Below are 26349 nucleotides of genomic sequence, written 5' to 3' on the forward strand. Positions count from 1 at the left end.
GTGGAGGAGTTCAAGTACCTCGGAGTCTTGTTCACGAGTGAGGGAAGAGTGGATCGTGAGATCGACAGGCGGATCGGTGCGGCGTCTTCAGTAATGCGGACGCTGTATCGATCCGTTGTGGTGAAGAAGGAGCTGAGCCGGAAGGCAATGCTCTCAATTTACCGGTCGATCTACGTTCCCATCCTCACCTATGGTCATGAGCTTTGGGTTATGACCGAAAGGACAAGATCATGGGTACAAGCGGCCGAAATGAGTTTCCTCCGCCGGGTGGCGGGGCTCTCCCTTAGAGATAGGGTGAGAAGCTCTGTCATCCGGGGGGAGCTCAAAGTAAAGCCGCTGCTCCTCCGCATCGAGAGGAGCCAGATGAGGTGGTTCGGGCATCTGGTCAGGATGCCACCCGATCGCCTCCCTAGGGAGGTGTTTAGGGCACGTCCGACCGGTAGGAGGCCACGGGGAAGACCCAGGACACGTTGGGAAGATTATGTCTCCCGGCTGGCCTGGGAACGCCTCGGGATCCCCCGGGAGGAGCTGGACGAAGTGGCTGGGGAGGGGGAAGTCTGGGCTTCCCTGCTTAGGCTGCTGCCCCCGCGACCCGACCTCGGATAAGCGGAAGAAGATGGATGGCTTTTAAAAATACCCCCAAAAATCTGCGATGAAACTGCAGTATATCAAGCTCTTTGTTTTGTACAATTTTGGAAATAACAGCTACCTTCCAATTACTGCCTGCTTCCAATTAGTACACATCAATAGACGGTTATAATTGGAGCGTTTATGTATTTCCACTGCGCGGGTGCACCTAATGTTGTATTAGTCACACTTTTTGACAAAAAAAACAAAACATGGAACCAATGAAGACTTCTACAAGAACGAAGGTAATAAAAGGGTCATGTGCTTCATACTTTGAAGAAAGAAAAGAGTTTGGACTATTTAAATGTAACCAATGCCATTTGAAATGCAGTGTGAAGTGCATACTGTATACAAATATATCTGTTGTGGGAGGTTTTGCATATGATTAAGACAGGTATGGTTAGTGGAAAGTCGTAATGAGAAGAGTTTTTCGAAAGCCGTAACACGAGTCTTGTAGTCTGAATAGCTGCCCCCCCTCTCCCCCTCCCCCACAGTGTCCCACTTTGTGCTCTCAAACCTCCTGGTGGGTCACAACTGCTCCGTCTTGGGGCGCCACCTGCCCGCACGCTGCCTCGCACATTACCTGTACAGGAAATGTTGGCCTTAGCCACGCCTCTCCTGCTTTACGTCTATTCCTGCTCTCACAGCAAGGTTGTCTGTCAGTGTTGCAGGAGGAAGTTGGTGGCCATGTTGATGTCGTTGTTGGACGCTCTGAGGGCCTCCAGGGCGTCCGTCCTGGAGAAGCCCATTTCTACCAGCATTGCAACCTGTGCACACATTTACAGTTAGTAATGTTTTCTTTTTAACTCGCATCTTTATACAGGACTAACCTTTTCATGATGCGCTCTAGCACGTCCTTGTGTTGCGGTACAATATTTAGCTAACCTTACCTTTAAATATCGTATTTTTCAAACTTAAAATCCTTTAATTTTCTCCAAAACTGACAGTGCGCCTTATAACCCGGTGCGCCAAATGTACGGAATAATTCTGGTTGTGCTTACCGACCTCGAAGCAATTTTATTTGGTACATGGTGTAATGATAAGTGTGACCAGTAGATGGCAGTCACACATAAGAGGTAGGTGTAGACTGCAATATGACGCCAGTAAACACCAAAACTTTAAATGTTCCATTGAAAATAAAGAACATTACACACGGCACTCAAAAATCTGTCAAAGTGTTGTAGTATGACTTTGAAGCCGCATCGCTTGATGGATTGTCGCCCATTACAGCTACCGTAGTCAGACATACAAGTATTACTATGGTGTGTGTATAAGGACCGCAAAATGGCACCCATAAGCAGACATATTATCTGCCGTTTTGTTTCACAATATTATGCAAAAGCAACTTTTCTTACTTTCTGGTACCTGCTGATGTGTATTTGGGATCTGTATAAGTCCTGAAAATTTGCACACGTCCGCCACTGTAGTCCGTGGCGACACCGTAGTCGATAAGCTTCTTCTTTTTCTCTATCTTCTAATATAAAGTAGTGTAAAGTTCTTACTTATATCTGTCAGTAAACTCGCCATGAAAGCACTAAAACATACCGGTGTAGTGACTTTACATTATTCACCCAAGGAACTTTTTTTATTAGAGTGTTCCGGTCGTACGGTTTTTCACGGGACACATTTCCTGTGTTGTTGTTGTTGTTTCCGTATGAGGAGATGCTGCTCCGTTATTGATTGAAGTAAAGTGTGAATGTCATTAAAACAGTTAGCTCCATCTTTTGATACTTCTTCCACTCCCGTCCTTGCACGCTACACCGCTACAACAAAGATGACGGGGAGAAGACGCTGTCCAAGTGGAGGCACGTAAATAGGACCGCCCACAACACGGTGCATCCTGAATCGACTGTCAGAAAGTGACTTGAAGATGATGTGTAAAATATCATCTATGCAACATTTTGAGCAAAGAACCACCATTACATGTTATGTAGACCACAACATGTAGAAAATAATTATAATAATATGACACATTTAATGCGCCTTATAATCCGGTGCGTCTTTTGTATGAAAAAAGACCTGAACAGACACGCTCATTAGCAGTGCGCCTTATAATCCGGTGCGCCCTATGGTCCAAAAATTCGGTAACTTTTTCTACATTTAAAATGATTAAGCACCTAAAAAATTATGTGTGTAATTAGGGCCCGCATGGCCCATTGCATAAGGACTCCCAAAGGGAGTCCTTATGCAATGGGACATAAGGACCTATTGAATTTGTAAGGTTTTATTATTATTATTCTTCCGCAACTTTGCGCTGTAATTTGACCCCCTTAGCATGCTTCAAAACTCACCAAATTTTACACACACATCAGTAATATACGGCAAAACTTTTTATCAAAAAACCAAACCCCAAAACTAGCGCCCCCTAGAAAGAAAACTGCTTATAACTCTCAGTACGAATGTTGTAGAGACATGAAACAAAAACCTCTATGTAGGTCTCACTTAAGACTTAAATTTAATTAATTTATTTCCTCAGCCAAAAATCTACAGGAAGTTTGCTATTCCCCCTTCAACACTAAATTTGAGTAAAAACAGTAACTTTTGCCTCTTTGAGCTGTAATTTGACCCCCTTAACACGCTTCAAAACTCACCAAACTGAACACACACATCAGAACTGGCAACAATTGCGATCTAATAAAAAAACCTAACCCTAAATTTAAAAATTGCGCTCTAGAGCAATTTTTGAATAAAACGGAGAAAAAACTGCTCCTCGGAAGAAAAAAATGACAAAACTGCCTGTAACTCCCACTGGGAAGGTCGGAGAGACATGAAACAAAAACCTCTCCGTAGGTCTGACTTACACCTACATTTCATAAATTGACAACCCCCAGCAAAAATCTACAGGAAGTTTGCTATTCCCCCTTCAACACAACATTTTTGTAAAAACCGGTCACCTTTTTTCAAACATTATCTCCTCTGAGCGTGTTTGTCGTTTCGGCTTCAAACTAACACAGGAGAGAGATGGAACCCTTTTGATTAAAAGTTATCGAAAGAGTTTTAATACCGGCTCCGGTTTTGATTTTATGACCCTTCAAAGAGCCGCTGCGCTGATGCTGCTATTTTTTCAAGAAGGCTGCTTAAAAGCAGGAAGCACCAGCGTGCCCACACAATGCAGACAAGGTAGGTACACTAAACAAAAGTATTGGGACAATTCGGACTACAAGTAGACAAAAGTATTGGGACACTTATGACGAAAACTGAACAAAAGTATTGGGACACTTACACTGGAAAAAAATATTGGGACACTTACGAATACCACTGAACAAAAGTATTGCGACACTTAGGACGAAAACTGGACAAAAGTATTGGGACACTTACACTGGACAAACGTATTGGGACACTTATGGCAACTACTTGACAAAAGTATTGGGACACTTATGGCAACTACTTGACAAAAGTATTGGGACACTTAGGACTACCACTGGACAAAAGTATTGCGACACCTACACTGGCCAAAAGTATTGGGACACTTGAGACTACAACTTGACAAAAGTATTGGGACACTTGGGACTAAAACTTGACAAAAGTATTGGGACACTTAGGACTAGCACCTGCCAAATACGCGGGCCCGACCAACGCTGCTTGCAGCTTTAATTTTGGTTGTAGTTTGTAGTAGGGATCAACTGATTATCAGCGCAGATATTTGGCATTATGACGTACATTGATATCAGCCTTCTTTTATCAGTATCGGTCGATATATGTACTTTTTTTTTTTTTTTTACAACTACAACAGAAATACATCAGCAGATACAATATATACATATATGATACAGGTATTTAGTGTTACTTTTTTTTTTGATAAGTAGAGCGTAAGTAATAAATAAAGTAGTAACCATTGCTCCTTTCTGCTAAGCTAAGCTACGGTGCTCAAAAATGTTTAGCTTAAGTTGTAAATATCGGCTCAAAATATTGGTTATCGGCCTCCTTGACTACTAATAATCGGTATTGGCCCTGAAAAAACATATTGGTGGATCCCTAGTTTGTACACTGTGGCGTAGGACTGCATCTATCAGAGCTGATTCTGATATAGTGCTCCACTCAAGAAGGCAATTAGGTTAACCTAAATATTAGGAACACTCAGTGTGACGCAGAACACGTCCACTACACAAACTACATTTTGTTATAGGACTACCCCTCTGACAGCGCCGTTTAGAAGTAGGCAATTGTCGATTGCGCCACATTACATCGTGCATGTGAGGCTAAATAGTTGGACCCACTTGCTCTTCTGCCACCGAGTTGTCTAATGGCGGCGCCTGGGCGGAGGGCTGCGTCTGGATCTGTGGGCCAGGCTCTGCGGGGGGCCTGTTGGCTCCTCTTCGCCTCAGTCTGGGAAACAACCGGGTCCACTGCAGCAAACTGGCCTGCAGACACAAATGGAGACGCGAACGTTTGCGCGTCCGATATGTTTATTGGTTTTCAGACACATAATTGAAACAAGTTTCAAACATACATCAAATGTGCTGGGGGGGTTTCTCCAACAAGTAAAATATAAATAATAATAATATATACAGGTAAAAGCCAGTAAATTAGAATATTTTGAAAAACTTGATTTATTTCAGTAATTGCATTCAAAAGGTGTAACTTGTACATTATATTTATTCATTGCACACAGACTGATGCATTCAAATGTTTATTTCATTTAATTTTGATGATTTGAAGTGGCAACAAATGAAAATCCAAAATTCCGTATGTCACAAAATTAGAATATTGTGTAAGGGTTAAATTTTGAAGACACCTGGTGCCACAAACTAATCAGCTGATTAACTCAAAACACCTGCAAAGGGCTTTAAATGGTCTCTCAGTCCAGTTCTGAAGCCTACACAAACATGGGGAAGACTTCAGATTTGACAGCTGTCCAAAAGGCAACCATCGACACATTGCACAAGGAGGGAAAGACACAAAAGGTTATTGCTGAAGAGGCTGGCTGTTCTCAGAGCTCTGTGTCCAAACACATTAATGGAGAGGCAAAGGGAAGGAAAAACTGTGGTCAGAAAAAGTGTACAAGTGATAGGGATCACCGCGCCCTGGTCAAGATTGTGAAAAAAAACCCATTCAAAAATGTGGGGGAGATTCAGAAGGAGTGGACAGCTGCTGGAGTCAGTGCTTCAAGATCCACCACCAAGAGACGCTTGAAAGACATGGGTTTCAACTGCCGCATACCTCGTGTCAAGCCACTGTTGACCAAGAAACAGCGCGAAAAGCGTCTCACCTGGGCTAAGGAAAAAAAGAGCTGGACTGCTGCTGAGTGGTCCAAAGTCATGTTTTCTGACGAAAGCAAATTTTGCATTTCCTTTGGAAATCGAGGTCCCAGAGTCTGGAGGAAGACAGGAGAGGCACAGGATCCACGTTGCCTGAAGTCTAGTGTAAAGTTTCCACCATCAGTGATGGTTTGGGGTGCCATGTCATCTGCTGGTGTCGGTCCACTCTGTTTCCTGAGATCCAGGGTCAACGCAGCCGTCTACCAGCAAGTTTTAGAGCACTTCATGCTTCCTGCTGCTGACCTGCTCTATGGAGATGGAGATTTCAAGTTCCAACAGGACTTGGCGCCTGCACACAGCGCAAAATCTACCCGTGCATGGTTTACGGACCATGGTATTTCTGTTCTAAATTGGCCCGCCAACTCCCCTGACCTTAGCCCCATAGAAAATCTGTGGGGTATTGTGAAAAGGAAGATGCAGAATGCCAGACCCAAAAACGCAGAAGAGTTGAAGGCCACTATCAGAGCAACCTGGGCTCTCATAACACCTGAGCAGTGCCAGAAACTCATCGACTCCATGCCACGCCGCATTAACGCAGTAATTGAGGCAAAAGGAGCTCCAACCAAGTATTGAGTATTGTACATGCTCATATTTTTCATTTTCATACTTTTCAGTTGGCCAACATTTCTAAAAATCCATTTTTTGTATTAGCCTTAAGTAATATTCTAATTTTGTGACACACGGAATTTTGGATTTTCATTTGTTGCCACTTCAAATCATCAAAATGAAATGAAATAAACATTTGAATGCATCAGTCTGTGTGCAATGAATAAATATAATGTACAAGTTACACCTTTTGAATGCAATTACTGAAATAAATCAAGTTTTTCAAAATATTCTAATTTACTGGCTTTTACCTGTATACTCAGTGGCCTCGTGGTTAGAGTGTCCACCCTGAGATGGCTAGGTTATGAGTTCAAACCCCGGCCGAGTCATACCAAAGACTATAAAAATGGGAGCCATTACCTCCCTGCTTGGCACTCAGCATCAAAGGTTGGAATTGGGGGTTAAATCACCAAAAATTATTCCCAGGCGTGGCCACCGCTGCTGCACACTGCTCCCCTCACCTCCCAGGGGGTGAACCAGGGGATGGGTCAAATGCAGAGGACAAATTTCACCACACCTAGTGTGTGTTGGTACTTTAACTTTACTTAATTTTTTTTTTTTTTTTTTTTTTTAATATAATTTCGGTATGAATTGTGTGTGAATGCCCAATGCTGGAGCTGAACTGAAATGCAGAAGGCATGTAGAGCAGTGGTCCCCAACCACCGGTCCTCCGTGACACATTTGCTACCGGGCCGCAGAGAAACATTAAATAATTTGTAAACGACTGCAAACCGCATACTCTTTCTGTCCCACTAGACCGGGGGTCAGCAACCCGCGGCTCTAGAGCCACATGCGGCTCTTGAGTGGCGCCTTGGTGGCTTTTTCAAAAATGTATGGCAATGGAAAAAAAAAATAGGGTGAAAAATATATTTTTTGTTGTAATATGGTTTCTGTAGGAGGACAAATACAACACAAACCTTCCTAATTGCTAGAAATCCCACTGTTTAATATGTTTGTGTTCATGCTTTACTGATGAGTATTTGTCCTACTAATTTCAGCGGCCCCTGAACTCACCGTTGTGTGGAATGTGACTCAACAGTTTGTTTACATGTATAACTTTCTCCGACTCTGCCACAGAAAGACGTGTTTTATGGCACTCCTTCTTTGTCTCATTTTGTCCATCAAACGTTTTATACTGTGCGTGAATGCACAAAGGTGAGCTTTGTTGATGTTATTGACTTGCTAATCAGGCATATTTGGTCATTGCATGACTACGAGTTAATCGATGCTAACATGCTATTTAGGCGAGCTGTGTGTACATATTGCATCATTATGCCTCATATGTAGGTATATTTGAGCCTTTGGCCATTCTAAGACAGTCATTTCCAGGAGTTATCTCTCCGTCTGAGAAGTTTTACTAATGTTTTCCAATGTTGTAAAAACATGTAGAATAAATATTACATTTCAACATTTCTTTCAGCGAAGATTTGCGTCAGCCCGCGACACATTGTCATTTTGATAGTAGGCTAATATAGCTAACTAGCCACTTACATCATGTTACGCCATCATTATATGAGTTTTTAAATTTTTTGCGGCTCCAGGCAGATTACTTTTGTGTATTTTTGGTCCGAAATGGCTCTTTCAACATTTTGGGTTGCTGACCCCGCTACCAAACCCTGCCCACCTCAACCGATGCACAGAGGGGGGGGTTGATGTGTGAGGGAGCAGGCTTGGGGTGGGGGCGGGGTTTGGTGGTAGCAGGGGTGTATAATGTAGCCCGGAAGAGTCAGGGCTGCATGGGATTCTGGGTGTTTGTTCTGTTGTGTTTATGTTGTGTTAAGGTGCAGATGTTCTCCCGAAATGTGTTTGTCATTCTTGTTTGGTTTTGGTTCAAAGTGTGGCGCATTATTAGTAAGAGTGTTAAAGTTGTTTTATATGGTCACCGTCAGTGTAACCTGTGTGGCTGTTGACCAAGTATGCCTTGCTGTCACGTATGTGTGCAAGCAGATGATGTATATCGTAAATGAAGTGTTGGGCTGGCACGCTGTTAATACAGATTGTAGAGGGTGCCAAATGTTGTACCATCATGGCACGCCCTTATTATAGCTGTAAGGGTGAAAATCGGTGAATAATAATCCCGGGAGTTTTCTGCGAGAAATCCGGAAGTCTCACGGGAAAATTGGGGGGGTCAGCAAGTAAGCTGCTGAGCCGCATCAGAGTGATCAAAGAGCCGCATGCGGCTCCGGAGCCGCGGGTTGCCGACCCCTGTACTAACCAATGTACCAAACAGCCAGGCTTTCAAACCAGTTTGCCCATTTGGGTAAAAAAAAGATGAAAACTAACCTTTTGGCTAATTTCGGGCATACATCAATGTTTTTTTATTTACAATAAAATGTATTTATATGACTCATAGATGTAAACATGTTTTTAAGAAAGACACATGAGTGGGATGAAAGGCGTGTGTGTTATCCTCTCAGCCAAACTGTCCAGCTGGCTAAGTGATGTCAAACTTTCTCTGTTAAAGGGAGAGATTCAGCAAAAGTATTGCTTTTTTTCCTCATTTCAAACTAAATAAATGTTATTTTTTACTACAACAAATGAATGTTTTGGTAGTGTGGAATATCTGCTTACATCCATCCATCCATTTTCTACCGCTTATTCCCTTTTGGGGTCGCGGGGGGCGCTGGAGCCTATCTCAGCTACAATCGGGCGGAAGGCGGGGTACACCCTGGACAAGTCGCCACCTCATCTGCTTACAGACAAGGTTATTTGTATCCATCCATCCATCCATCTTCCTCCGCTTATCCGAGGTCGGGTCGCGGGGGCAGCAGCCTAAGCAGGGAAGCCCAGACTTCCCTCTCCCCAGCCACTTTGTCCAGCTCTTCCTGTGGGACCCCGAGGCGTTCCCAGGCCAGCCAGGAGACATAGTCTTCCCAACGTGTCCTGGGTCTTCCCCGCTGCCTCCTACCGGTCGGACGTGCCCTAAACACCTCCCTAGGGAGGCGTTCGGGTGGCATCCTGACCAGATGCCCGAACCACCTCATCTGGCTCCTCTCCATGTGGAGGAGCAGCGGCTTTACTTTGAGCTCCTCCCGGATGGCAGAGCTTCTCACCCTATCTCTAAGGGAGAGCCCCGCCACTCGGCGGAGGAAACTCATTTCGGCCGCTTGTATCCGTGATCTTGTCCTTTCGGTCATAACCCAAAGCTCATGACCATAGGTGAGGATGGGAATGTAGATCGACCGGTAAATTGAGAGCTTTGCCTTCCGGCTCAGCTCCTTCTTCACCACAACGGATCGATACAGCGTCCGCATTACTGAAGACGCCGCACCGATTCGCCTGTCGATCTCACGATCCACTCTTCCCCCACTCGTGAACAAGACTCCGAGGTACTTGAACTCCTCCACTTGGGGCAAAATCTCCTCCCCAACCCGGAGATGGCACTCCACCCTTTTCCGGGCGAGAACCATGGACTCGGACTTGGAGGTGCTGATTCTCATCCCAGTCGCTTCACACTCGGCTGCGAACCGATCCAGTGAGAGCTGAAGATCCTGGCCAGATGAAGCCATCAGGACCACATCATCTGCAAAAAGCAGAGCCCTAATCCTGCAGCCACCAAACCAGATCCCCTCAACGCCTTGACTGCGCCTAGAAATTCTGTCCATAAAAGTTCAGAACAGAATCGGTGACAAAGGGCAGCCTTGGCGGAGTCCAACCCTCACTGGAAACGTGTCCGACTTACTGCCGGCAATGCGGACCAAGCTCTGACACTGATCATACAGGGAGCGGACTGCCACAATCAGACAGTCCGATACCCCATACTCTCTGAGCACTCCCCACAGGACTTCCCGAGGGACACGGTCGAATGCCTTCTCCAAGTCCACAAAGCACATGTAGACTGGTTGGGCAAACTCCCATGCACCCTCAAGGACCCTGCCGAGAGTATAGAGCTGGTCCACAGTTCCACGACCAGGCCGAAAACCACACTGTTCCTCCTGAATCCGAGGTTCGACTATCCGGCGTAGCCTCCTCTCCAGTACACCTGAATAGACCTTACCGGGAAGGCTGAGAAGTGTGATCCCACGATAGTTAGAACACACCCTCCGGTTCCCCTTCTTAAAGAGAGGAACCACCACCCCGGTCTGCCAATCCAGAGGCACCGCCCCCGATGTCCACGCGATGCTGCAGAGTCTTGTCAACCAAGACAGCCCCACAGCATCCAGAGCCTTAAGGAACTCCGGGCGGCTCTCATCTACCCCTGGGGCCTTGCCACCGAGGAGCTTTTTAACTACCTCAGCAACCTCAGCCCCAGAAATAGGAGAGCCCACCACAGACTCCCCAGGCACTGCTGCCTCATAGGAAGACGTGTTGGTGGGATTGAGGAGGTCTTCGAAGTATTCCCTCCACCGATCCACAACAACCGCAGTCGAGGTCAGCAGAACACCATCCTCGCCATACACGGCGTTGATAGTGCACTGCTTCCCCTTCCTGAGGTGGCGGATGGTGGTCCAGAATTGCTTCGATGCCGTACGGAAGTCTTTTTCCATGGCTTCCCCGAACTCCTCCCATGTCCGAGTTTTTGCCTCTGCGACCGCTGAAGCCGCTGAAGCTGAAGGTTATTTGTAGGCGGGGAAAAAAATGGCAACCGTAAGTGAGAATGGTTGGAAAATCATGAATACTGTAACAACTGGGAATTGTTTTAAAACGAATGTTTTAACGGTGGAATGGTTGAAATTAGATGGAAAAATGTGGCTGGAAAATAGTTGAAAGAAAAATGGGCAAAAAAAAGATGATATAAAAATCCAGCCTTCTTCGTGTCTCTCATAGTGATCATGAACGATAGGCAACATTTCCAAAAAAGTGCAGTTTTCTTTCAAGGGCAACACCAAAAGGGTTTAGTTTCACTTTTGTTTAGTTATTGTCTAGTATTGACGTTGTTTTGCTCAAACAATTGCATGTCATAAAAGGGAATAAAGAAGTAATTGAAATATTGTGTTGACATTGTTGAACTGTCAATAGCACTCACCATAAATAAATGGAAACATTTACAGTAGTGACCAGTATCGAATCGGCAGCAAAAAAGCCTTGACTTCACAGCCCTACTTATCAGTTTGTCCTTCTACCTGTGGTGTGTGTCTGGTGTTCACGCGGGCCTCGTTGAACTGGGCCAGCAGCAGCTGTTGATCCAGTTGGTCCATCCTCTGCTGCCTCTGGACCTCCAGAGTGGCGCCCATCCCCAGTGGAGCCTCATTAGTCGGCTGCGAGCCTTGGAGGCAAAGTAACACCTGGTGATGCGTTCCTCTACCTGTGGTTTTTGGTCAAGTCTCCCGCTGAAAGACATGGTCGTGTGTTCGGACTTACTGGAGAAGACGGGCTCCAGGAGGTAGCGTGCGACAAAACCCAGCCAGGCGGGCACGAAGAGAAGCTTCTGCACCCAGAGAAGGTTGGAGTGGTACAAAGCACCCGACACCTGAGAGGCGCACGGGTGTGAGGACAAATGACCACATGAGGACAGTCATGTGACTCACCAGTCCGCTGAGCGCCAGGAGCCACATGAAGGGGCTGGACGTCAGCAGCTGCGACATGGAGGAAGGAGGTTGAGCAAACATGAGAGCGAGGAGGGGAGATGAATGAAAGCACCTGCAGCCCGACTATGTAGACCAGAGTCTTGTTGGTGATGCTGATGTGACCCAGCACCTGTGTGACCACCACCTTGGGGATGGACCAGTAGAAAGGCACAAAGAGGGAGAAGACTGGGGCCAGCCTGTGGGAGTGGGAGTGGGAGTCAACCAACACTTGCTTCTTGTTGTAGATAGTAATAACAAGATGTCCTCACGGTCCTGCAGGGAGATCCTCCACCTCGTAGTCAAAGAGGAAGAAGACAGCTTGAGCCAACAGGAAGTCCAGCAGTGCAGAGAGACACCAGGTGCCCAACAGGAAGGACTTGGAGGACCACAAGGAGACTAAATCAGTCATATTTGTTTCTCACTGTCACTTCATTAGGTACACATTAGGGATGTCCCGATCCGATATTTGGATCGGATAGGCCGCCGATATTTGCCAAAAAATGCGTATCGGCAATAGGGCTGCAGCTAACGATTATTTTTCTATCGATTAATCTATAGATTATTTTTTCGATTAATCGGTTAATCTATAGATTTTTTTTTTTTTTTCGATTAATCTATAGATTATTTTTCCTTTTACCGATTATTTTTTTAATTTAAAATGAAGAGGAAAAAATAAATGTAGGCCAGTTTTTCCAAAAGGCATGGCTTTTATTTACAAAAAGCGTTAAAGAGGAGCGAGTCTTTGTAAACACTGAACAGGCACGCCAAACGCGCCTCTCAGAGCGAAACGGTGCTTTAGTTTATGAATTTACAACGCAGATACAAATGACACATTCATGTTTTTGTGTAATGATGACAACGTATACGCACGCGGACGATTGACTAGTTGATGGTGATGGCAAGAACGCTGTCGGTTTTCTTTTCAAATGTTCCTTCATAGCCGTTGTGCTGCTATGATAGGCCATTTCCGCTCGACACAGTGTGCATACAACATTATTAGGCCGTTTATTGAAATACTCCCACACTTTTGACGACTTTTGGCGTGCTTTTTCCCCTCGCTCGCATCGTCTGCTTTGCGCTCCGCCATGACAGTAGTGTGACGTAAATATACGACGCGCCGACGCACAAAAACGGCGTCGACGTATTTACGTAACCGATGACGTCGACTACGTCGACGCGTCGTTTCAGCCTTAATCGGCAAGGCATGGGAAAATGCCGATCCAGATCCAGTTGTAAAAAAAACTCCAGTCCGTGTTTTCCAACGCACCAATTTAAATAATACATTCCACTTTTCTGCTGCTCCCTATTTTCCGTTCCGCATTTTCCAGCACACCTTCAACACATCCACAGGAATGTGGATTCTCACAGTTGCTTTTAGCTGCTGGCATTACACGACAGGCTCTTCTCACTCTTTCCTGTGTCTCCCTCTCACAGACAGCAAGCGCACCTTCTTACACACGTCACATACTGTCACGACATACGTCACATACGTATACGCCCTCGCGCAGCAGAGAAGTAGCAGCATGGCTAACGTTAGCTGTGATGCTAGCGCAGCCGTGCGAGAAACGCTCCCTCTAAGGTGCGCGCCTGTGCAATTTCGCACTGCTCAAGCGTCCTCTGCGCACGGCAAATCTGTGCCACGCACAAAATCTAATAAAAAAATAAGCGCAAAACAATTTTCGACACACGGACACGACAGAGAAAACAGTTTTCGTCATCGTTGTTCAAATATTGTAACGTCTGTCGAGACGCTTATCTCCATTCGGTGCCACACGTCCACACCATCAAAATGCCGAGGCAAACATTTCCAGATCAACACCGTATGAAAAAAATAGTGATTTTTTTTTAGTTGTGATTTCCTTCTCTGCATGAAAGTTTAAAAGTAGCATATATTAATGCAGTATGAAGAAGAATGTTTTAATGTAGACACATAGAATCATCATACTGCTGCGATTATATGCATCAAGTGTTCATTCAAGGCTAAGGCAAAATATCGAGATATATATCGTGTATCGTAATATGGCCTTAAAATATCGCGATATTAAAAAAAGGCCATATCGCCCAGCCCTAGTTCAATGATGCCATTTCTGTTTGTCATGTATAATTTTGTCTATTTTGTGTTTATCCTAGAATAAACAGGTCAGTTTCTTGTTACCAACCATTGTGTATTAGTCAAACTCCCCTAATTCAGCTGGCTAGTTGTTATCAAGAGTACTAAAACCCTTTTCAACATGATTCTGACAACTAAGTAGGCTAAATAACTTTAAACTTTAATACATGCTCGGATAGGCCAGTATCGGTCAGTATCGGTATCGGATCGGAAGTGCAAAAACAACATCGGTATCGGATCGGAAGTACAAAAACCTGGATCGGGACATCCCTAGTACACATGCATGCACATCATGAGAGCCAATGTCACACAAGCTTTGGAAAAAACATCCACCTTGACGAAGATAGCAATGATCATTGACTGATATTAATTTTACTTGTAACTTCAATGATCAACTAATATTATTTTATTTGTAACTTCAATGAACGACTAATATTTTATTTGCAACTTTATATATATATATATATATATATATATATATATATATATATACCGTATTTTCCGCACCATAAGGCGCCCTGGGTTATAAGCCGCGCCTTCAATGAACGGCATATTTCAAAACTTTGTCCACCTATAAGACGCCCCGTGTTATAAGCCGCATCTAACTGCGCTAAAGGAATGTCAAAAAAACAGTCAGATAGGTCAGTCAAACTTTAATAATATATTAAAACCAGCGTGATGTGGGCGCGCATGGAATCGTATATCAATATGGACGAAGCTGCGTGAAAAAAGCCACCCGGCCTCTTCGCGTAAACTTAAACTTACCTTAACCACTCGCTCATCTTTTCTTCATCCATCCCTTCGAGTTAGCTTTTATGATGACGCCGGCTGGAAAGGTCTCTTTTGGCAAGGTCTTCCTTTTGAATATCACCATGGGTGGAAGTTTCTGGCCATTAGCATGGCAAGCTAGAACCACAGTGAAGGATGACTTCTCATTCCCTGTGGTGCAAATATTCACCGTACGTGCTCCCGTTGTATCCACAGTGCGGTTCACAGGAATATCAGTTGCTGTGAAATAGTAATCTGTGTGCGGATGGAGAGATTGCGTCTTTTCATGAACCGGATCCCTGTCGTTTAGTAGGAGCCATTTTGTGGTCTTTACAGATGTAAACACACAAAGGAAATGAAACGTACCGTACGGTAATATCCGCGCGTTTTTCTTCTTCTACGCGGGCGGGTGGTTGCTTACAGTAGAAGAAGAAGCGCTTCCTGTTCTATGGGGGCGGGTGCTTACCTTGGCGGTTGCTTGCGTAGAAGAAGAAGCGCTTCCTGTTCTACCGGGAAAAAAGATGGCGGCTGTTTACCGTAGTTACGAGACCGAAACTTTATGAAAATGAATCTTAATATTTATCCATATATAAAGCGCACCGGGTTATAAGGCGCACTGTCAGCTTTTGAGAAAATTTGTGGTTTTTAGGTGCGCCTTATAGTGCGGAAAATACGGTATATCCATCCATCCATCCATCTTCTTCCGCTTATCCGAGGTCGGGTGGCATCCTGATCAGATGCCCGAACCACCTCATCTGGCTCCTCTCGATGTGGAGGAGCAGCGGCTTTACTTTGAGCTCCTCCCGGATGGCAGAGCTTCTCACCCTATCTCTAAGGGAGAGCCCCGCCACTCGGCGGAGGAAACTCATTTCGGCCGCTTGTACCCGTGATCTTGTCCTTTCGGTCATAACCCAAAGCTCATGACCATAGGTGAGGATGGGAACGTAGATCGACCGGTAAATTGAGAGCTTTGCCTTCCGGCTCAGCTCCTTCTTCACCACAACGGATCGATACAGCGTCCGCATTACTGAAGACGCCGCACCGATTCGCCTGTCAATCTCACGATCCACTCTTCCCTCACTCGTGAACAAGACTCCCAGGTACTTGAACTCCTCCACTTGGGGCAAGATCTCCTCCCCAACCCGGAGATGGCACTCCACCCTTTTCCGGGCAAGAACCATGGACTCGGACTTGGAGGTGCTGATTCTCATCCCAGTCGCTTCACACTCAGCTGCGAACCGATCCAGTGAGAGCTGAAGATCCTGGCCAGATGAAGCCATCAAGACCACATCATCTGCAAAAAGCAGAGACCTAATCCTGCAGCCACCAAACCAGATCCCCTCAACGCCTTGACTGCACCTAGAAATTCTGTCCATAAAAGTTATGAACAGAATGGGTGACAAAGGGCAGCCTTGGCGGAGTCCAACCCTCACTGGAAACGTGTCCGACTTACTACCGGCAATGCGGACCAAGCTCTGACACTGATCATACAGGGAGCGGACCGCCACAATCAGACAGTCCGATACCCCATACTCTCTGAGCACTCCCCACAGGACTTCCCGAGGGACACGGTCGAATACCTTCTCCAAGTCCACAAAACACATGTAGACTGGTTGGGCAAACTCCCATGCACCCTCAAGGACCCTGCCCAGAGTATAGAGCTGGTCCACAGTTCCACGACCAGGACGAAAACCACACTGTTCCTCCTGAATCCGAGGTTCGACTATCCGGCGTAGCCTCCTCTCCAGTACACCTGAATAGACCTTACCGGGAAGGCTGAGGAGTGTGATCCCACGATAGTTAGAACACACCCTCCGGTTCCCCTTCTTAAAGAGAGGAACCACCACCCCGGTCTGCCAATCCAGAGGTACCGCCCCCGATGTCCACGCGATGCTGCAGAGTCTTGTCAACCAAGACAGCCCCACAGCATCCAGAGCCTTAAGGAACTCTGGGCGGATCTCATCTACCCCCGGGGCCTTGCCACCGAGGAGCTTTTTAACTACCTCAGCAACAGAAATAGGATATATATATATATATATATATATATATATATATATATATATATATGGCACTTCACCATTCAATTCTTACGGTGACAATTCAATTCAACACGATATAACTTTGGTATATAAATGACAATAAAACCTTTTCAAAACAGGTTACAAAGGTCTCCTTAAAAATGCTATTCACAAAAATCACAGAATGTCTAATAAAATAAAATAGAGCAAAGCAACTCAAACTTTACTATACTTAGGATAGAACTGTACACATCAATTGAGAAAATGTACAAACACAATACTAACAACAACAAAAAAGGAAAACTAAAAAGTAATACAAGCAACAGTATTAACAAAAACAACAACAATATCAATAATAGTTGTTTAGTGTTTGTAAACAAAAAGTTAATTAAAAATTGTTTTAAATCTTTTTTCTTTTAAATAGATTCCAAAAAATGATGTAGTGATTTCAAATCGAAATGAATAAAAATATTGGATGTGAATACATTTCTTGGAGCATACCTATAAACTACTGCTGTCAAAGGAGTCATTTTACTAATCAGATAAATCACGTTTGAATTTGGATTAATCATGATTAATCACAGGTTATTACTTGCTTGCAAAATGTACGTATATTAACCCCAATATTTACAAACTAATGCAATATTTTGCCAGAACATCATATAGGAATATTTTACCTACTCAGTGGCCTAGTGGTTAGAGTGTCCGTCCTGAGATGGGTAGGTTGTGAGTTCAAACCCCGGCCGAGCCATACCAAAGACTATAAAAATGGGACCCATTACCTCAAGTATCAAGGGTTGGAATTGGGGGTTAAATCTCCAAAAATGATTCCCGGGCGCGGCCACCGCTGCTGCTCACTGCTCCCCTCACCTCCCAGGGGGTGATCAAGGGTGATGGGTCAAATGCAGAGAATAATTTCGCCACACCTAGTGTGTGTGTGACAATCAGAGGTGGGTAGAGTAGCCAGAAATTGTACTCAAGTAAGAGTACTGTTACTTTAGAGATTTATTACTCAAGTAAAAGTAAGGAGTAGTCACCCAAATATTTACTTGAGTAAAAGTAAAAAGTATGTTGTGAAAAAACTACTCAAGTACTGAGTAACTGATGAGTAACATACACACTCATATCATATATATATATATATATATATATATATATATATATATATATATATATATACATACATATACATTGATATATACAGTATATAATTTATATGTATTTATTTTGCTGTTTTTGTTTACATGTTAAAGGTGTTTTAATGAATATACATGCATGTTTAACATATAGATTCCTTTCTTTCATGAAGACAACAATATAAGTTGGTGTATTACCTGATTCTGATGACTTGCATTGATTGTAATCAGACAGTAGTGATGATAACGTCCACGTTTTCAAATGGAGGAGAAGAAAAGTTCCTCCTTTCTGTCTAATACCACATGAAAGTGGTGGGTTTTTGGCATCTTATTTGTCCAGCTTCCATATTCGTTTTTATACACTTTACAATAAATATATTGGCGTCAAACTCCGTAGCTTGCTAGCTTGTTTGCGCTGGCTTTCGGAGACTCTTGTTTTGAAAGCGCAGGCGCGATGGAGCGGCACTTTTATTGTGAAGGCATGAACGTCCTCGTGCGGTTGAAATAAAAAAGTATCTTTTTTCCTTCACACTTTTGATTGATTGATTGGAACTTTTATTATTAGATTGCACAGTACAGTACACATTCTGTACAATTGACCACTAAATGGTAACACCCGAATAAGTTTTTCAACTTGTTTAAGTCAGGTCATGTGACCACCTGGCTCTGTTTGATTGGTCCATCGTCACCAGTGACTGCATCTGATTGGTGGAACGGAGTGAAACGTCACCAGTAAGGCAGGCACTTTGACGGTTTGTCCGACAGACCAAAACAACCAAAGCGTGCATTAACAGATCGATAAAAATTAGTAGCGAGTAGCGAGCTGAATGTAGATAAAAGTAGCGGAGTAAAAGTAGCGTTTCTTCTCTATAAATATACTTAAGTAAAAGTAAAAGTATGTTGCATTAAAACTACTCTTAGAAGTACAATTTATCCCAAAAGTTACTCAAGTAGATGTAACGGAGTAAATGTAGCGTGTTACTACCCACCTCTGATTACAATCATTGGTACTTTAACTTTGTACTTTAAATGTATCACATTTATTTACTCAAAATGTGCAAATAGTTTTTGCTAAACTGCATTGTGTATGAATTGACCTGATGGTCACCGTAAAACAACCATCCACAGAAATGGCACGTGTGCGGTCAAAATAAATAGTCTTCAATCTGCGCGTATACATGAATAATGGGATCATTTTTTGTGATTAATCGCACGAGTTAACTCGTTATCTTTAACAGCCCTAATGAAAATACATCAACATTAAAATTTAGATAAAACAAATGTAAAACATTTAAATACGTATACAACGGCATATTTATCAATTCTTGAATATAAAATAAAATAAACATTAATACAAAAAAAATCATATTGTTGTCAAATTGTATATATTTTTTTTTAATCCCGTTATTTTATCTTGTGTAACTAAATAAATTCACCAAAATTTTACAAACGGCTTTCAGTATTCTTTCAGTGTCAATCAAGGGCCGAATTATCGATAAAGCTCTTTTATTGGCTCTTACGTGTACCTGATATTAAATAGCAGCGTTGAAGTGTACAATCTACTCGGTACTTACAGCAAACTTCCTGGAGCCAAACCTCCTCTCAAAGATTCTGAAGTTGTAGATTAAAAGGCCGCTGCAGAAGGAATCCTTCACATCCAGACACGCCAGCCTGCCACACAACAACCTCCACACCTGCAGGGGAGTGGGCAGCAGAATAAATATTAGATAAAGGGTTAACAGTCATTTTGCAATTTGATCATTTTTTAATATCCGTCTTCAATCTTTACCATTGAAGTCAATATATAATACAAACATACTGCAAGTAGGGCAACTTTGTTCACAAGAGGATCAAATATGAGAGTGAAAAAAAGCAATAGTTAGGATCAGGCATCACTAAAAGGTCACAGCGCAGCTAAATGTTTTGTTAGTTATTATGACATCATCGCTATACAGCCACTAAAGCAGTGTTTTACAACCTTTTTTGAGCCAAGTCACATTTTTTGCGTTGAAAAAATGCGGAGTCACACCACCAGCAGAAATCATTAAAAAACGAAACTCAGTTGACAGTAAAAAGTCGTTGGATATGACTTTAAAGCATAACCAAGCATGCATCACTATAGCTCTTGTCTCAAAGTAGGTGTACTGTCACCACCTGTCACATCACACCCTGACTTATTTGGACTTGTTTGCTGTTTTCCTGTGTGTAGTGTTTTACTTCTTAACTGGTCACTGAACTTTGTGGATATTGTAAAAAAAAACATCCATTCACCCACATTTTTTTCAAAATTACACCCATTACAAATCATGATGGGAAAATGCAAGACACTCTCCACACTTATCCATGTTTGGCGCATTTCAGCTGCTTGATATTTCTGAATTGATTACAATACTTTAAGGAGGTCGTCACGGAAGTAAACAAGGTGGGAGTCAAACTTTCACATACTCTTAATATCCAATTACCGTATTTTCCGCACTATTAGCCGCACCTAAAAACCACAAATTTACTCAAAAGCTGACAGTGCGGCTTATAACCCGGTGCGCTTTATATATGGATTAATATTAAGATTCATTTTCATAAAGTTTCGGTCTCGCAACTACGGTAAACAGCCGCCATCTTTTTTCCCCGTAGAAGAGGAAGTGCTTCTTCTTCTACGCAAGCAACCGCCAAGGTAAGCACCCGCCCCCATAGAACAGGAAGCGCTTCTTCTTCTACTGTAAGCAACCACCCGCCCCCATAGAAGAAGAAGAAGAAGCGCGCGGATATTACGTTTCATTTCCTTTGTGTGTTTACATCTGTAAAGACCACAAAATGGCTCCTACTAAGCGACAGGTTTCCGGTTCATGAAAAGACGCAATCTCTCCATCCGCACACGGACTACTATTTCACAGCAACTGCCTAAAGACTTTCAAGAAAAGCTGGCTACTTTCCGTGCATATTGTAAAAACAAGATAGCTGAAAAAAAGATCCGGCCAGAGAACATTATCAACATGGACGAGGTTCCACTGACTTTTGATATTCCTGTGAACCGCACTGTGGATACAACGGGAGCACGTACGGTGAATATTCGCACCACAGGGAATGAGAAGTCGTCCTTCACTGTGGTTCTAGCTTGCCATGCTAATGGCCAGAAACTTCCACCCATGGTGATATTCAAAAGGAAGACCTTGCCAAAAGAGACCTTTCCAGCCGGCGTCATCATAAAAGCTAACTCGAAGGGATGGATGGATGAAGAAAAGATGAGCGAGTGGTTAAGGTAAGTTTACGCGAAGAGGCCGGGTGGCTTTTTTCACGCAGCTCCGTCCATGTTGATATACGACTCCATGCGCGCCCACATCACGCTGGTTTTTAATATATTATTAAAGTTTGACTGACCTATCTGACTGTTTTTTTGACATTCCTTTAGCGCAGTTAGATGCGGCTTAAAACACGGGGCGGCTTATAGGTGGACAAAGTTTTGAAATATGCCGTTCATTGAAGGCGCGGCTTATAACCCAGGGCGCCTTATGGTGCGGAAAATACGGTACTTACTTTTTCTCTTTTTTTGGTATTTTCCTGTAGCAGTTTCATGTCTTCCTTTGAGTGACATTTCCCACATCTACTTTGTTTTAGCAATCAAGAATATTTCAGTTGTTTGTATCCTTCTTTGTGGGGACATTGTTGATTGTCATGTCATGTTCGGTTGTACTTTGCTCCACAGTAAGTCTTTGCTGTCGTCCAGCATCATACCTGCCAACTTTTGAAATCAGAAAAATGATTGATTGCATCCAGGCAGGTTAAAATGTTGCTAAAACCATCACTTTTCTATCAGTCACAGTGACTTTTCAAAACAAAAATATTACAGCAAAAATCATATGGGTTGATTGACATGTTTATTCTGTAAGCTAACTTCAATAGTTTGAAATTATTTTGACAGTTAATGCCAGTTATCCTGTCAACCTTTCACAAGACTTCAATTTGTTAATTGAAAGTATAAACACTTTTTACAGTAAACAAATGGTAAAACAGTACTAAACAATTCCATTAAAAAAAAAAAATTGGTGTCATTATTAACTTTCTGTCCAAGCTTGTATAATCTACTGCCTTGTTCAATTGTAAAACATATTCTGTGCCTAAAATTCACATTTCTATCACAATGATCATACTGTAAACATGGTAAGCTAACTTCATTAAAATTAATAGTCCTGTCAATAGCATGGAATTACAATTCAAATGTAGTTTTTTTGTAAGCCTTTCAAAAGAATTCAAAATATGAAAAATTAATGAAAATTAATTTAAGCCATCAGACACTTGAAAAGTGGCACATCACATCTCTAATGTAATCATTTGAACTTTTCAACAGAAATAGCACTGCAAAAATATTAAGGACATACTTCTGTATTTTGGTAGTTATGCTGTCAACATTTAACAAGATTTCTTCAACTTGGACTTGAAAGCATAAATAGTATAAACACTTTTAACAGTATAACAGTACTAAACAATTCCAATAGATAACATTGGTGTCATTACCTTTTTGTGGCTAAAATCCAAATTTAGCAACGGCATTAGACTTGTGTTTTTTTGTCCCAACGTGGTCTTTTACATGGCTAATTCCTCCGTGTCCGATCGAAAAATCTTGTCTGCACATGGTGCAATTCGCGTAGTTTTCACCCTTTTTGGAACGGATAATTATTCCCGGATAGGCTTTTGAATATTCTTCACGGAATGACTGCAGTTTTCTTTTCGGTTTAAGACTCGTTTGCCATTTTTCTCCGGCTGATTCCATGATCGTTCGCTCGTTTGGAAACAATGGCAACAGGTGCCTCGTGCTTGGCAGCGGTGCTATAAATAGCCTCGCGCATGGCATACGGAATAACTCGATAGGAAGTTACGGGAAGCAGTGTCGATTGTCATTGTTGTTACGCGATTTCGTGAATAAAACTTTAAAAAAAAAAAAAAAATTTAATTAATGAAAAAACGTATTTTTTATCACTGCAACCGTAACCCGGAATAGGTTGATGAAAACCGTACTAATTACGGGAAAACCGGAGTAGTTGGCAGGTATGCAGCATTCTGTTTTTGTTGACTTTGTAGCCAGTTCAGTTTTAGTTTCGTTCTGCATAGCCTTCTCTAAGCTTTAATGCCTTTTCTTAGGGGCACTCACCTTTTGTTTATTTTTGGTTTAAGCATTAGACACCTTTTTACCTGCACACTGCCTCCCGCTGTTTCCGACATCACCAAAGCAATTAGCTACCACCTGCTGATATAGAAGAGTATTACACGGTTACTCTGCCGAGCTCTAGACAGCATCGACACTCAACAACAACACATCATTTGCAGACTATAATTACTGCTTCGCAAAAAATATTTTTCACCCAAATAGGTGAAATTAGATCATCTCCCACGGCACACCAGATTGTATCTCACGGCCAGAGGTGGGTAGAGTAGCCAGAAATTGTACTCAAGTAAGAGTACTGTTACTTTAGAGATTTATTACTCAAGTAAAAGTAAGGAGTAGTCACCCAAATATTTACTTGAGTAAAAGTAAAAAGTATGTTGTGAAAAAACTACTCAAGTACTGAGTAACTGATGAGTAACATACACACACATATCACATTATATATATATATGTATATATATATATATATATATATATATATATGTATATATATATATATATATATATATATATATATATACACACACACACACATATACATATATATATATATATATATATATATATATATATATATATATATATATATATATATATGTATGTGTGGGGAAAAAATCACAAGACTATTTCATCTCTACAGGCCTGTTTCATGAGGGGGGGTACCCTCAATCATCAGGAGATTTTAATGGGAGCATTCGCATACCATGGTTTATATAGGGCACAGAGTGGGTGGGTACAGGCTGGCGTAGGGGCGTGGTGATTGGCTCATGTGTTACCTAGGAGGTGTTTCCGTCTATGGCGGCATGCTGATACAATTTCGCTGCGCTTGTTGAGGGATGACAGGTCTGGACGGTAAATAATAAACAGTTTCTCTTTCAAGCATAGGTTGCATCTTTTATTACCACTATTGTAAGGTGTGCTGGATGCAAGAATTTGCCATGTTATTGAATATTCAACATTATTGTCTTTGAGGTCCCAAATGTGTTTGCTGAGTTCTGTGGTATTTCGCAGGTTTTTGTTCCTGAAAGAAGCCTTGTGATTGTTCCATCTGGTTTTGAATTCTCCCTCGGTATATATATATATATATATATATATATATATATATATATATATATATATATATATATATATATACATACATTGATATATACAGTATATAATTTATATTTATTTATTTTGCCGCTTTTGTTTACATGTTAAAGGTGTTTTAATGAATATACATGCATGTTTAACACATATAGATTCCTTTCTTTCATGAAGACAAGAATATAAGTTGGTGTATTACCTGATTCTGATGACTTGCTTTGATTGTAATCAGACAGTAGTGCTGATAACATCCACATTTTCAAATGGAGGAGAAAAAAAGTTCCTCCTTTCTGTCTAATACCACATGAAAGTGGTTGGTTTTTGGCATCTTATTTATTCAGCTTCCATATTCGTTTTTATACACTTTACAAGAAATACATTGGCGGCAAACTCCGTAGCTTGCTCGCTTGTTTGCGCTGGCTTTCGGAGACTCTTATTTTGAAAGCGCAGGCGCAATGGAGCGGCACTTTTATTGTGAAGACAGGAACTGTGCAGTCAGTCTTTAGGCTTTTGACGGGATGTACGGTTGAAATAAAAAAGGGTCTTTTTTCCTTCACAGTTTTGATTGATTGATTGGAACTTTTATTAGTAGATTGCACAGTACAGTACATATTCCGTACAATTGACCACTAAATGGTAACACCCGAATACGTTTTTCAACTTGTTTAAGTCAGGTCATGTGACCGCCTGGCTCTGTTTGATTGGTCCAACGTCACCAGTGACTGCATCTGATTGGTGGAACGGAGTGAACGTCACCAGTGACTGTATTTGTTGAAACGCAGGCACTATGAAGGTCTGTCTGACAGACCAAAACAAACAAAGCGTGCATTAACAGATCGATAAAAATTAGTAGCGAGTAGCGAGCTGAATGTAGATAAAAGTAGCGGAGTAAAAGTAGCGTTCCTTCTCTATAAATATACTCAAGTAAAAGTAAAAGTATGTTGCATTAAAACTACTCTTAGAAGTACAATTTATCCCAAAAGTTACTCAAGTAGATGTAACGGAGTAAATGTAGCGCGTTACTACCCACCTCTGCTCACGGCACACTAGTGTGCTGCGGCACAGTGGTTGGAAAAACATTGCTCTAGCTGGCCCGTGACTCTAATAGGAACTTGATGCATTGTAGATGTTTAGAAAGTGGAGAAGTGGAGTGAAACATACTTGCTGCTGTTGGCTGACATCATGCAGGTTGTACTCAAACATGTGTTGGTGCTGTGGAAGAAGGCTGAGCATGACTGTGAGCCCGCTAAGCACCAGCAGGAGGCCTTTGGACAAAGGAGCCTTGTCTGAAAAAGCAAAACAATGTTAGCATAAAGTCATAAACCATCGAGCAGCACGTTGTTGACTAAATAAAGCTTGTCATCTTCTTAAGCGAAAATGATATTTTAATAGTTTGCATCATTACACTATAGCTAGCTCAACAAGTGTGATATAATGTAAGATGTAGGCTGTTAAAAAAACGAAGTAAATATTTTGCTGACTATTTTCCGCCCTCCTGTGGATGAATGACAAGCCGAGGCTAATCCACTTAGCTAAACTAGCTAAGTGGACAGACGGCGGGAATACTCACACAAACCCCGGGACCCGCTGGTGGTAAACATGGCGTCGAGTAGCGCTGCAACACAAGATAAATCATGTATGTCAAACTAACACCTAAAGAGCGCAATGAAGTTGAAGAGGTGAGCCATGGCGGGACGAGGAGGAGTGGCGGACAGGAAGAGAACGCGAAAGGACTACGGAAGCTCCATTGGGCCTAGAAGTAATAGTGTTTTTTGTTAATAGCGACCGTCTGGTGTTGATGCATCGCTTGGCCACTAGAGTGCAGTGTTTCACAGAGATAAAACACATAGACATGTTGTAAGGGTACGCAGCATGGAGCGCTACTGCCTACTGGCGCTGACGAGACGCGGGGCCGCCATCTTGGAGTGGTGATCCGCTCCACTCAGTGCAATTCATTTGGCAGGAGCAATGAACTGTCAGCGCATTTAATTAATTTTACCTCACTGAATACCACTGATTTTCACACGCTTTTTTGTCATACGTGTAGCTATGATAAAGGACACATGTTCTATTAT

At 42.6% G+C, this 26349-nt stretch overlaps 1 protein-coding gene across 1 annotated transcript; it reads right to left on the bottom strand.

Moving 5' to 3' along the window:
* On the bottom strand, positions 1–25977 carry ubac2 (UBA domain containing 2). Its single transcript, XM_061974480.2, has 10 exons — positions 25845–25977; positions 25436–25560; positions 19605–19724; positions 12268–12374; positions 12072–12195; positions 11960–12007; positions 11793–11901; positions 11555–11697; positions 4845–4988; positions 1–1394 (listed from the first exon to the last, which is right to left on the bottom strand). Exons 1-10 carry the CDS (start codon positions 25873–25875, stop codon positions 1287–1289), a joined length of 1059 nt encoding a protein of 352 aa, XP_061830464.2. The 5' UTR covers positions 25876–25977; the 3' UTR covers positions 1–1286.
* Positions 25978–26349: the final 372 nt, after the last annotated feature.

Source organism: Nerophis lumbriciformis, linkage group LG02 (assembly GCF_033978685.3).
Source record: "Nerophis lumbriciformis linkage group LG02, RoL_Nlum_v2.1, whole genome shotgun sequence".
Classification (NCBI taxonomy): Eukaryota; Metazoa; Chordata; class Actinopteri; order Syngnathiformes; family Syngnathidae; genus Nerophis; species Nerophis lumbriciformis.